Source organism: Symphodus melops (genome assembly GCF_947650265.1).
Source record: "Symphodus melops genome assembly, chromosome: 17".
NCBI lineage: Eukaryota > Metazoa > Chordata > Actinopteri > Labriformes > Labridae > Symphodus > Symphodus melops.
In genome coordinates, this window is record NC_136707.1 from 2,332,825 (window position 1) to 2,345,290 (window position 12,466).

Consider the following 12,466-nt stretch of genomic DNA (forward strand, 5'->3'; position numbering starts at 1 on the left):
GTAGAGTAGATTACAAACAAGGTCAAATGAGGAAATCCTAAACACTAAAAAACCCATTAGCGACAGAGGGTCAAAATCTACGGAAGCCCTGAGAGGCAAACAGTTACATATATATACTCTATATATATATACATACATATATAAATTTTATTATTTTTTTCTTTTCATTGTTTTAGATGTCATCAAAGACACGAAAAAAAATGTCCTCGAGACATTTTGTTTTGAAAATGTTTGTATTAGTTTAGTGGTTTGCGTTTCAGGCTTTTTGAGCCTTAAACAACAGATTACAAGCCTCTTAATATATATATATATATATATATATTTTTCACCTGCCTAAAAATGTTTTAAGGACTGACTTCCCTGATATTGAAACAAAACAAATACCATAAAAGACCACATACTAACGTGCTTTCACGTTTAAAAAGTGAAAAAGTGGTAATTTAAAAAACTTTTCCATGACTTTTTTTTATACTAATGCTTTTGTTTTTACTTGTTTCTTAAGTAACACACAAAGAAATGAATTCATTATCGATATAGCTCTATCAGATCCAATTATGCCTTCCCCCCCATTACGCCTCCACAACATTCAGAATGTAGCAAAACATCAAAAGGGACCTAAATATCCTGCCTTGAAAAGGCGGCCCGAATAGTAGTTTCAATTTTTTCATTTGCCCTTCAGGGCTTCCGTAGTTTACAGTACATTTGAATTTTTCTACAAACAAACCTTGACATTTTTCTTTTAATATAAAAGCTCCTAATTATTGAGCTTCTAGTGATTGCACATTAAAGATAATACACTAAAAATAGTTGATTTCTTCCCTCCAGCCTATAAGATTGCTGGTCATGCAAATCATGCCTGAGTCAAGCATGTCATCAGCATGCTACAAGGACAAGTAGCAGCCCACATAGTGTCACATTTACCCCATCCAGAAAGGTCACATTTAATCATTCAACATTAAAATACCTGCCAAATGTAAGACAAGGAAAACCACATCAAGCCCTCGTGCATTTTCCAGCATCCTGCTCATTTCTCCTGGCAGTACTGGCTGTAGTTGCTGCAGGCCTTTTGCATGTTTGTTAAGAAACCTGGAACTCCAGTCTGTTACAAAACACACACACACACACACACACACACACAAAGATTGTCTATCAGTGAGCGGCATGAACCCACCCAGGTGTGGCAGCAAGGAGAGGAGCTGTTTACGTCACCGTGCAGCACATCTGCAAACAATAACGATGGAAAAACCAATAAAGCCTGCCGAGCGATGGAGCCATCTGAGGCCTAAGAGTGAACCCTTTAAAGTGTTTTCTTTTTTTTTTTTAAACCCTCATCAAAGATCTGTTTGAGTAGGTCGACAGAAACATGCGTGCAATATAAATCATTTGATGTGTTCGTGGGAAAATGGATCCTCGGAGGCTTCCACACGTCAACGATAGATTAAATGTTCCCCCTAATAAAAGTAAGACTGTTGTTCGGTTGCTTTCGACATTTCACAACATTACGAAGAGTATTGTTTGTGTTTGTTTGATAGTTTTTGTTTGGCTTTTTCTCCATTTTGACTCTCAAGGCAGAATTCTGAGATCAAGTGATGTTATTGATGTTTTATTCTGGACAACGATGCATAGACTCACCTTAGCTGCCCAGTTCACCAGCCAGGTAGGGATCATGCCCCCGGGGTTGTCGAAGTAGTTCAAGAAAACTGAAACAAAAAGCAAACATGATCAGTGATACTAAGGTTACATGATTTGTGTTTATTCATTCGAACGAGGAAAAGCTTCAAGAACTTTAGCATCCAACAAAAATGTGAGCGGCAAATTCATCATCTTGATCTGCATTCGTACGGTTTGATCCCCTCTCCAGGTGTTACCTTTAGTTCCACCGGCTCCATCGCTCTCCAAAGCCACGCTCTGCTTGTAGTCTTTGACTCGCAGGACTCCTTTCTTCTCTTCGCACGCCGTCTCCGGAGAACTCCTGGCCAGGATCACCCAGATCTTCCTGCCGTCCACGTCCAGATCTCTGCGCTCCCTGATGTACACGTACTGAGGGTTTAAGCAGTCAGGGAAGACACTCTGTGGAACCCCCCCCCCCCCCCCCCCCACAGTAACCCAGCTGATAATAATCATGCAAAGAGGTAAATCTAAAGGAAGGATACATCTCTGTTGGACAGAGGGAATGGGTAAACCACTTCCCAGTAGATCGCAGTCTGTCCACTGAAGTCTTTCTCATAGAGCTCTGAGTAAAAAAACAACAATAGAGGTTAATGGATACATAATACTTTCAGAAATAACTTCAGATAGTCTGTCTAATGTGGACTGCAAACGTCTAACTCTGTATATTAGGATTGAAGTTATCAACTCTGTAAAAAAAAGGGGGCGGAGTCAGACTTTTTCAACCACAGCCAGTCATCCCGCAAAACATAATAAATACCCGACTCAGCACATTTCTGGCGGTTGTGTGTGAAGGTGTAAAAGAATGATGGGGGTCATTTATCTCGATATGTTAGTGCGCAGAATGTGTTTCTGCAGGTGTTCATCATGAGTCTGGTTACACGCTCGAGGTTTCTGCAGCTTAAACAACGTTTGTCCTCGAATCTGTAACTTTGCTAAACGTTGCTAAAATCCACGAGATGACGGACCTTTGAGATAAAACAGCAGCGAGTGCGTTCTTTTACTTGCTTTTTTGGTAAAGTGCCTTGAGATGACTTTTGGTATGAATTGGCGCTACACTAATAAAGACTGACTGATGGATATATTTGCGTGACCACCTGCTGGGTAGAAACGTTGTGATGTAATGAGCTCTTCTGTTGCACTGACTGAGCGTGTGCACTCGTCCTCTTCTCTTCATGCAGCTTTTGATTCTCGTGTGTGCAACAGCTCTGCACATATTCTCAATCAGACACCACTACAAATACACTAAGACACTGCTTCCACCCGGGGCAACAGCCCTTACTACAGCACAGACAGACTGAAGACTAGAGCTACAACATGTTACCTTTAGTCTACTGTAGAGGAGCGTGAGGACAAGAATGAAGAAAAAGGAAAAGGTTACATCAGAGCATAACAGCAGGCTTAAATAAAGAGCTCTCTTACAGGACAAGAGGATGTTTAAGAAAGTAACGAGTGCTCTACAGCTCGTGTTGTTGGTCTCAAGACCACTTTATGAAGGTCTTGGATTTTGGATCAAGACTGGTGAAGACCATCATTGGAAGTCTATTTTTCCCCGGCATCACGGTGATTAGAAGGAAAACAAAAAAAACAAACAGGAAAAAAAACCCCAATACTTTCATTTCATTTGTAATCTCATTTTTATCCCCCGGTTACGGCTGTAACCTTTCCGTTGTTACGATCGAGATGAGTGACACGCCCCACACACACAAGATGAGGATTTATCGGAGTTATTTATGGTCTTGGTCTTGACTCGGTCTCGATTCCTACATGTTTCGGTCTCGGAGCACTCTGGTCTCGGGTATGTCTTGGTCTTGACTACAACACTGTAAGCCAAAGTGAATGAACAAGTACCCACGATGAATTCAAATAACTGAGTGGAGAAGATGAAGGGAAGTTGGATAAAAGTGGTCATAATAATGCAAGCTTTCTTTTTCTGATTTTTATTTTACCTTTCACATATCCATCCCATTTTTTCCGATACATCAGGTCCATGTAGACATCTGCGCACAGCTCTGGGGAGCAGGTGTTAAGCGCACCAAAGACTTTGTACTCATAAAGTCCAGTTTCCTGAAAAATAGCACATGAAAGTTTCCCCAGTGAAAAAATCAGGTCAACAACATACCACACCCCGCAGTATGTGACTAATCCCAAACCACACAACTCTGATTAGAAGCCCGCTGTGGTTCATTCTTTCTCCGACTAACGGCCGAGGAAGAGAGTTGGATTTAAATCAAATGTAGAAAAACAGGTCTGAGGAGGATTCTCTCAAACAAGAAGTCCATTAGTCCTGACAAAGTGAACACCTACTCGCAGAGCTGGTGCGAGTAGGTCTACTTAAAATGCACAAACACATAAAGGGAATTGACCAAAATCCACTCACAAAAAAGTTGTGTTTCTCAGGTAAAACCAAATATGTTTTTGAAACCATTAAAATATGACAAAGTTTACTTTCCTAAAGTAGTTTCATGTACATAAATTCAATCAAAGAAGAAACTGGTTTGTTCTTGTTAAGAATCCAGACGTGTTTCTGATTAAACTCCCTAAAAATATCTTATTTTTGTGCTATTTTTCAACTATTTCTACAATAACATGCAAAAGTGAAGGCATGAAATCTTTCACTGTCTGTGTAAAATGAACATATATCTGTAATCTTGATATGTCAGGGGTATGCCGAGTTGAAGACTGGATCTTTCTGACATTATAAATGTGCACCATCGGTTTTCAAAAGTGTTTCAAACGTGCCAAAACTTGAGGTCAAGTTAAAATAACAGTTTTTTAAATGGAGTCTGTTCTGCAGTCAGTTTCCGAACTCTCCCCCAATTTCCGTATATTTCCCATGTCGGCCACTAGGAGAAACCTGCTAGTGTTTATGCTTATACTGCAAATCAATGAATTAAAACAATGATTGTTTGATTATTATTATTGTAAAGAGCTGATACATGTTGCTGTAGTGGTGTTTGACGCTCCAGGCTCCGCACAGGAAACGACACAGACGCGTTCATACATTCAGCACCAGCCGTATCCCGTTTGTGAAATCAGCACTTTTGGTTTATTTCCTGTTACCTTGTCATAAAGCCGGTAGATTTTCACTCCCATCGTCTCGGTGAAAAGCTCCCATCCTCCCTCCAGCTGCGGCTCATCCAGCTCCCTCCACGCGCTCTGAAACTCCGCATCTGTAAACTGCAGCGACATGACAGCTCTGCCTAACGCACACACACACACACGTACACGCACGCACGCACGCACACACACAACACACACAAATCTCACACACAGCAGGTGTTCCGGTCACACCCTTCAGCATAAAAGATGGGTCAGTAGAGTAAATTGAATTTGTATTTTAATAACCTTGAGGATAAAGACGGAAAATCAGCTAAAGAGGGATTAAGAGTACAATTAATACATATTAAGAATAAAAATAAAATAATAAATTATGTTTACATATATTTTCTCTTTTTATTTTTATAAAAGTTGATAAAGTCTCCGTAAGCACAAATGTGTGAGTAAAACTGGAAAATATTAATAAGATACAATAAATAGAACAACATGTAAAATTATAGCTTATAAAATAGAATATTGTGTAAAATTAAATAACGTTTTTTAAAATTTGAGGCAAGTCAGGGTAGAAAACTGAAGTGTTATTTAATATAATGTAACATAAATATAATTCATTATAATTGTATAACCTGATCTCTAGCTTGTCAAGTATTGGGTATAGCAAATTCATAGACAATAACTAATCAACATTGTTGGCCTTCTGTAGCTGTAGGTAAATATGCTATCATGCAATAAAATAGATTTTAGAACTTACTTCTGTTGTTTAAAAGATTTCCCACCAGTCATTCACAAAAAAATAATCAAGAAGCTAAAGTAGCTTTATTTTGAAATATGCACCCGGAAGAGGTGTGTTGTCTTGTTGTTTCAGGCTTCACCTTCCAGTCATCGATACTTGAAATAGTTGCTCTCAGTGAGGATGGCAGCCCTGAACCTGAGCGCTGAACAGGGGGACGGATGGGGGTCAGGTTCCAGTCCGGCACAGAGACGAGCTGAACCCAGGACAAGAACTTTCTCTTCTTATGAAATGAAAGTTTTGAATGTTTTACACTGACTGAGGCAGCAGAGGAGCGACATGGAGACCTTCAGCTGTGAGGTGAATCACTTCTTGTGCTTTCTTGTGTGCGGAGCTTCAGTCGAGCAGAGAAAGTTAAGAAGCCAGGTATTACAGGAACTCATCCCTGTGTCCGTCTTTTTTCTAAACTCTCTTTACATGAAGCTGCTGTGAGTTTGTTTGATGAATATTTTGAGTGTCTAAAAAAAAAATTATTACAGCAACAGTTACAGCAACCCAAAATGCTCAAACATTAAAAACTTGAAGAATTGGTCTAAGCCTATTATAATGTTGTCAGTCAGAGCTGAAGAAAACACTTTAAATACTTCAACCTTTTGTTGTTACCTGACACAAACCATCTGATTCTTTCATTTATAAATTAATATCTTGTCATAACTATATCGAGAGGACTTCAGAATTTTCAATACAACATCTGCATTACCTGATATTGGATAATTTCCTGTTTTTCTTTTTTTTTTTTTTTAAATTAGCCTTCTAAAAGCAACTCTGCACAAGTACCAACATGTTTTCAGATTATTTAAGAAAGTTAGTTTGTATTTGTTTGTAGCAAAAAATTGATCTTTAATCATTTAATTGTTTTAAAATATGTGGTGTCAAAAAATCTTGAACTCACAAACATGTAAAAAAAAAAAAAAAATCATATTCAGAGGTAACCATAGTAACAACAGGCATCTTACAAATGTAAAGCTGACGTTAGCATAGCAATAACAAACATGTTTGTAAAGCTGGCCCCTGAACACACCCGTTCTCAAAGTGGATTGTGTAAGGGATCGGATCTTTTTGGGACCCCCAGAGGTCCTCGGAGGTCTTCAAGGGGGGTTCCCAGTAATTTAATTTTTTTTCATGATGACTCAGCTCAAACAGACTAACCCAACTAAACTTTAACAAGTGGCTCTAAGTTCAGACCGTGTTTGAGAAAGTTTGTGAATCGCTCGAAATGTAGAAAAACGTCACGCTGAGAGTTTTGGACTTCAACCATCTGAAAGGGTGAAACAAAAAGAAGCGTGAACATTTGATGAAGAAGAGCTCAATCTTTGTTTCGTGTTAGAGGAGTGTCCCGTTGTTTCCCCTTCTTTAACCACTTTCTGTCTAAATGAGTGGACTACAACAATCAAGACATGCTCTTTGTTTTTCATTGTTCATAAGAAGTGGAAATAAGAGAATATAATTGTTCACTAACCAAAAAAGATGGACTTTAAATTGCATATTTTACTCTGTTTGAAACCTAAACAGAAAACATTTATATTTCTTTGGGACAAAAATTAAATCAAACTCTCACAGCTGATTGGTCTGCAGATAACTGGTTAATTACAGTTAACTACGATCATCATTGGGCAGAAATGAACTCCTGTGTTTTAGTATTTAAGATGAAGAATCACCACACCAAACTGTTTCCCAAAATGCAGCGAGTACAACATCAGTACAACTCGAGTCCAATGTTTTCAACCTCCTGACAGTGATTAAAAGCAGTTTCTTTTTCTGCTCAGACTCCGTATCCCAGCTTTCCCCACAGCAGACGTGACGGAGGGCGAAGAATGCGTGCTTGTGAAATTGCCGTTGATTTTGAGGCTGCTCGTGTTTCAGCGAGCAGTTTGTAATGTCATATCCTGCGCTCTCCAGGGAATGTCTCAGCTCGTGCTGGGCCCGGCGCTCCTGCGTCATTCAGACGGCTCCTCCGACCGGGTCAGGAGGAGGCGGCGGCCGGGTGTTGTGCTGAGAGGGGTTACTTTGAAGCAAGCGGCGTGTGTTTGCTCGGGGAGCGTCGTTGGAATTGTGAAATGCGGTGTTGATTTCTGACAAAAAGCATCTGCAGAGTCAGGTTTTCTCTCCTGGAGAGCTGAGTCAAGCTTTGGACCGCAGCTTTAACCAACAACTGCCTCACTGCTTTCCAGTGAATTCTGGGATTTTTAAACCAACACCATACTTTTTTTTTTTTTTCCCAAAGGCTTTTTGGCTTTATTTGACAGAACAGTAGATTGAGAAGGAAATGGGAGAGAGTGGGGAATGACATCCGGGGAAGGGAGTCACGGCACTGGTTCAAGTCCCGGCTTTGGCCCTGCTTGAAGGACTATAGCTTCCTAAACCGCAAACTACATTGCAGTTAAGCTAAGTACAGAAGCAATCCGAAAACTTTTTGTACTCATCAGGAGTTTTAGCCTTATTCACACATGCAGAAAACTCCTAAAGTTTTCCAAGTTTGCTGCGTTTGTGAATGCAACTAAGTTTCACCTGCCAACCGCTTAGTATTTTTTCTGAGTAAGCTGATGTGAGAACACAGCTCGACTGAATCATGGTAAATCCACTGGAGCCTTGAGTGGGAAGGGCGGGGCTATTTGTACCCTGGAACCGCTGCACGAACGTAGACTGTATCTATCGATCTCCCTGATTGAATGAATCAGCGTTCTTCACCTTTTGCTGATATTGCGTCAGCTTTCCCTGTCTGACAGCGAGAGTCTCCCGCTGTGAGAACAATCAGATCAGGAGGATTTTGGAGGCGTTACTTAATAAATTCTTTGTTTCTTCACGCAGCAGCGAGGAACACCTTAGCGAGAACAGGTGAACAAACGAACCAGGACCCGCCTGTGGTTGGTTACCAGAAGGCTGCTCAATCCTGCCATGCCAGAAGAAGCTAATAAGGACGCCATGAGAACCCCAGTGACCCTCGAGAAGACCAACAACAACGAGTCTCCCGCAGCCCCCCGCAACGTGACGCTGGTGACCATCCCCATGGTCAATGAAGTCCAGCTGACTGCGGCCACCGGCGGGGCGGAGCTGTCCTGCTATCGCTGCACCGTCCCGTTCGGCGTGGTGGTGCTCATCGCCGGTATCGTCGTCACCGCCGTGGCGTACAGCTTCAACTCGCACGGATCCACCATCTCTTACTTTGGGTTGGTGCTCCTCTCGGCCGGACTGGTGCTCCTGGCGTCCAGCGTCGTCTGCTGGAAGATCAGGATGGAGAGGAAGAAGGAGCGCCGACGGGAGAGCCAAACCGCTCTGGTGGCCAACCAGAGGAGTATTTTCTTGAACCTGAACACATGAGCGGCTTTTCAGTTTTGGAAAGAAGGCCTGATTGTTTTTTTGTTTTTTTTTTCCGATTGATTTAGGGAACCAGCTGTGGACAGATGTTGTGTTTTTAGACCTGCAAAATCTCAAGCCCCGGAACTCAGAGCTTTGAAGACATTTTAAAGGGTTTATTTGTCAAACAGACATCGAGCATCTGGCGGGCCGGGAACGCAGCCAGGAGGAATGTATCACAATTAAGATGAATTACCAGTGAAGCGAGTGAGAGGAAGTCTCTCATTAATCTGCTGATGTTTACAGCAGACTTGATTGTAATGGGAAGGACAGGACAATGATTCATGCCTTTTACTTTGCTTCATAACGTGTACTCTCACAGAGAATTATAATGAACTGCCTTTACTGGAAATGCGGTACTTATTATGAGGCCTGTGTTCAAAACCTGCCGATGTATTCTGTCAGATTAAAGAGCACAGGAGAGTATACTTAGAGAGAATCCGGCAGCACTTTGATTCTCCACTGTCATCCTAATCAGTCATTAACGACCTATATTCACAATTTAAACAAGTAATACATCAAGAATTGTATTATTTTTTTGCTAATTTTGACGTATTTTAAGCATCTGAACTCTAATCATTTTATCAGTCTGTAACATTATGTCCATACTGTAAAAAATATATTGTAAAAAAATGTAGCATTCTCTTTATTGCTTGCATGTATTCATTGTTTCCAGGACGTCATGAGGTTCAATAAACTCATTGATACACATGTAATGCTTCTGAGTGCCCAATAATGACGAGTTGTTTCAAGGTTTCCGTCAGTGTTCACACCCTACAGGATGAGGTTAGCCTAGCTTAGCATCAATTAAAAAAAAAATATATATAATACACTATGTAAAAGGGGGCCTCGAAGAAGACTTACAGACATAACAATGGTAAAAAATGAATAAATAAGACCTCATTAAAACGGTTTAATGGGTGCAAACATTTAACAGCTAACTCAAAGCGTTGGTTGAAAATGTAAACAAATCTGTGCTCAGACCAACTTTTAGTTCCCCCAACTATAATCAGTGTAACACCATCAGTCAGGCGTCTTTATGTCAAGACCTGGAATTACGTGAATTTGCAGGATTTTCCAGAATTAAATTCAACATTACGATTCAAGTAAGATAACAAAAAAAAAATTGAGAAAAACTAGAACAATATTCCTACAATTTTCTTTTCTTTTCTCCTTTCAATTGTATTAGATATAAGCAGTGGTGCCATTTAAAAATCGAACCAATCACAAATGATGAACAGCATCTAATGCAAGTCAGAAGATCTTGGGGTTTTCTTTACGTCTTGTCACTTGGCTGAATTGGCGCTTTTTCCATCTATTTCCAGTTGGTTTGTTTTCCTCATCTGTAGTTTTTTGGCCACACCTCATCATGTTTATATAGTGTTTAGTCCAAACCATTATCAGCTCGTTCCACTGCCAGGTTGTCCACATGATTCAACTTTTCAGGATATAAATTCTCCGTGGTAAAAGGAAGTTGAACTCTCCAGTTTGACCCTGTTGGGTTTAAAATAGTCTGGACGTGGAAGTGTATTTATAGGCAGCATTTGCGTTGCTATGTGACACCAGACACTACAACTAAATGGTTTTCTTTGCGTCAGAGGAGAACCTCCAACACACTTTTGGGAGATCACCACCGCCGCACGCCATCAGCTATAGGCCGAGATCGGATCAGGAACACTTTTTATGAGATATGTGACACCGCAAGGCGTCGCCTGCCTGCGTCTCGGGTTAGATGGAGACAGACTGAAGCTGGAAAAACGGGTGACTTGATATGAAGTTTGACAGGTGTTCTCTGCCAGCGTCTTTAGCCTCTTTACACACGGCTGGCACCTCCTGCAGGGGCTGCGTGCGTCACTTTGTGCTTCACGTGGTTGTCATTCCAGGCTGAGCCACGCTGCCGGGTGAGTTTATCAATAAACAAGAAGGATGCATTTCCACAACAGGTAATAAACTAAAGGACAACAACTCAAGTCCAATTTAAAGAGAGGTTAAACAGTCTGACAATATCAACAATCAAAGCTGTGATGGGATTGTTGTTGGGTTAAAACTGTCCGGTTTTATGGATTTGCAGATCAGATGAGGACCAAAGGGAGAAATGAAATAAGGAAAGCTTTGGGAAAAGGAGGGAAGAAAAAATAAATAAACAAGAGGCCGGAGAAAAGGAAGGAAGAAAAGTGGTAATATAGTTAGGAGAATAAAGGAACGGATAGCAACTTTAGTAAAGGAGCAAGGGAGGAGAAAGGAAGCAAAAGAAAGAAGAAGAAACGAATCAAGCAGAAAAGATGGAAGAGAAATAATGAAGGAAGCAAAACAAAAAGGAACTCGGGAAAGAGCAGGAAAAAATAAGCAATCGAAGACGGATGTCGAAATGTTTGTTGAAAAAAAGAAAGAAGGAAAGAAAGCGCAACAACAAAGAGGGAATCAAATCTATAACAAGAAAGAAAAGAAGAACGTTTGTATTTCAGAATGGTATCCAGAAGGACAGAAAACCAGGAACACGTTGATCATACACTAGAGAGGAATCAGACCTGAGCTGACAGCTTCTGACCAGCTGACGGGATTAAAAGGTCATTTCCTTCAATGAACTAGGAGAAGCTATTTTTTTCCCCCTGAAAGGTTTGTTTTGTTAAACCTGGCTCAGGTTGCCTGATTGTGAACACTATTCTGCCCCTAAAGCTGGAGAAGGAACAAATATTGTGTTGATAAGATCCGTTCTAACAAAAGGGCCAAAGCGTGAGGTCACGCGAGGTATTCTCGGAGGGAAGGCAAACTGTTGGGATCAGGAGATGGAGATGGGAAATGAAAACTAACACTCGAGAGATTTTTGGAAGAGCTTTTCAGCAGACTGTATCCATGACAACAAAGAGTTGTGCTTCCTAAGTTTTTCGATGTTCCGTTACGTTTGTATTTCCCTGTAATTGGTACCACGAAATACATCAGCTGAGTAAAATCACGCATCGTTTCTGAAGGAGTGATTTGAAGTCCGGAGATGGCGGTGGCCATATTTGGGAATTCCATTTGATGTATTCATGTTTTGTTGCTTCTTGCTCTGGTCCAACCAATCACTACCTAATCAAACCAAAGACTTTCATAATCCATCCATGTTCCTCCACTGATCCGAGGCAGCAGGCGCTGTTGGACAACCAAGACTTCCCTCTCTCCAGCAATGTTTTCCAGTTCCTCCTTGGGGATTCCCAGGCGTTCATATTGTTACAGAAATTGACATTTATATCCTTTTTCTCCTTTAAAACAGTGATTTAGAGAATAAAGCCCTTAAAAGCTTTTCATCTACCGGTTATTGACACAGTACAGTTTGTATGCCATAAAAAAAGCTGTTCATGTCCCACATAACTGATGCAGTTACATACACAGAAAGATTGTTCAATACATGCTTTTAGCAGAAACAGTTGTCGAATATATGTTTTATAGTTTTATTGACTGTTGCACATCTGAATCCTTTTTCTCCAGTTTAAAGTTTATGGTCAACAATCGAAGAAAACAAAAAAGGACGTCAGAAAAAACAGGAAAGTTAACACCCAGCTGTCAGTCCCATCAAACAAGAATGATTACGTCCATGTGTGTGAAGAAATCAGG

The 12,466-nt window shown here is 40.7% G+C and overlaps 2 protein-coding genes across 5 annotated transcripts; one reads left to right on the top strand and one right to left on the bottom strand.

Moving 5' to 3' along the window:
- Positions 1 to 315: 315 nt before the first annotated feature.
- pctp (phosphatidylcholine transfer protein) lies at positions 316 to 4,913 on the bottom strand. Its single transcript, XM_079365992.1, has 6 exons — positions 4,732 to 4,913; positions 3,618 to 3,735; positions 2,154 to 2,233; positions 1,869 to 2,040; positions 1,633 to 1,700; positions 316 to 1,099 (listed from the first exon to the last, which is right to left on the bottom strand). Exons 1-6 carry the CDS (start codon positions 4,858 to 4,860, stop codon positions 1,025 to 1,027), a joined length of 642 nt encoding a protein of 213 aa, XP_079222118.1. The 5' UTR covers positions 4,861 to 4,913; the 3' UTR covers positions 316 to 1,024.
- A 652-nt stretch (positions 4,914 to 5,565) lies between these two features.
- On the top strand, positions 5,566 to 9,583 carry tmem100a (transmembrane protein 100a). Of its 4 annotated transcripts, none has more exons than XM_079366670.1 (2): positions 5,566 to 5,884; positions 8,327 to 9,583. In XM_079366670.1, the coding sequence occupies exon 2, from the start codon at positions 8,414 to 8,416 to the stop codon at positions 8,834 to 8,836; it is 423 nt and encodes a 140-aa protein (XP_079222796.1). In that variant the 5' UTR covers positions 5,566 to 5,884; positions 8,327 to 8,413; the 3' UTR covers positions 8,837 to 9,583. The 4 variants fall into 4 exon arrangements, with proteins under 4 accessions (XP_079222796.1, XP_079222797.1, XP_079222798.1 ...); XM_079366671.1 differs by having other exon boundaries at positions 8,330 to 9,583; XM_079366672.1 differs by having other exon boundaries at positions 5,566 to 5,818.
- Positions 9,584 to 12,466: the final 2,883 nt, after the last annotated feature.

Bases quoted from the DNA above. Each gene is read 5' to 3' on its own strand.
- pctp (XM_079365992.1), bottom strand. From the start codon at position 4,860: ATGTCGCTGCAGTTTACAGATGCGGAGTTTCAGAGCGCGTGGAGGGAG. The intron at 3,736-4,731 runs GTAACAGGAAAT...GCTATTTTTCAG, and splicing joins TCTACCGGCTTTATGACAAG to GAAACTGGACTTTATGAGTA. The intron at 2,234-3,617 runs GTAAAATAAAAA...TTTTTTACTCAG, and splicing joins ATGGGATGGATATGTGAAAG to AGCTCTATGAGAAAGACTTC.
- tmem100a (XM_079366670.1), top strand. From the start codon at position 8,414: ATGCCAGAAGAAGCTAATAAGGACGCCATGAGAACCCCAGTGACCCTC.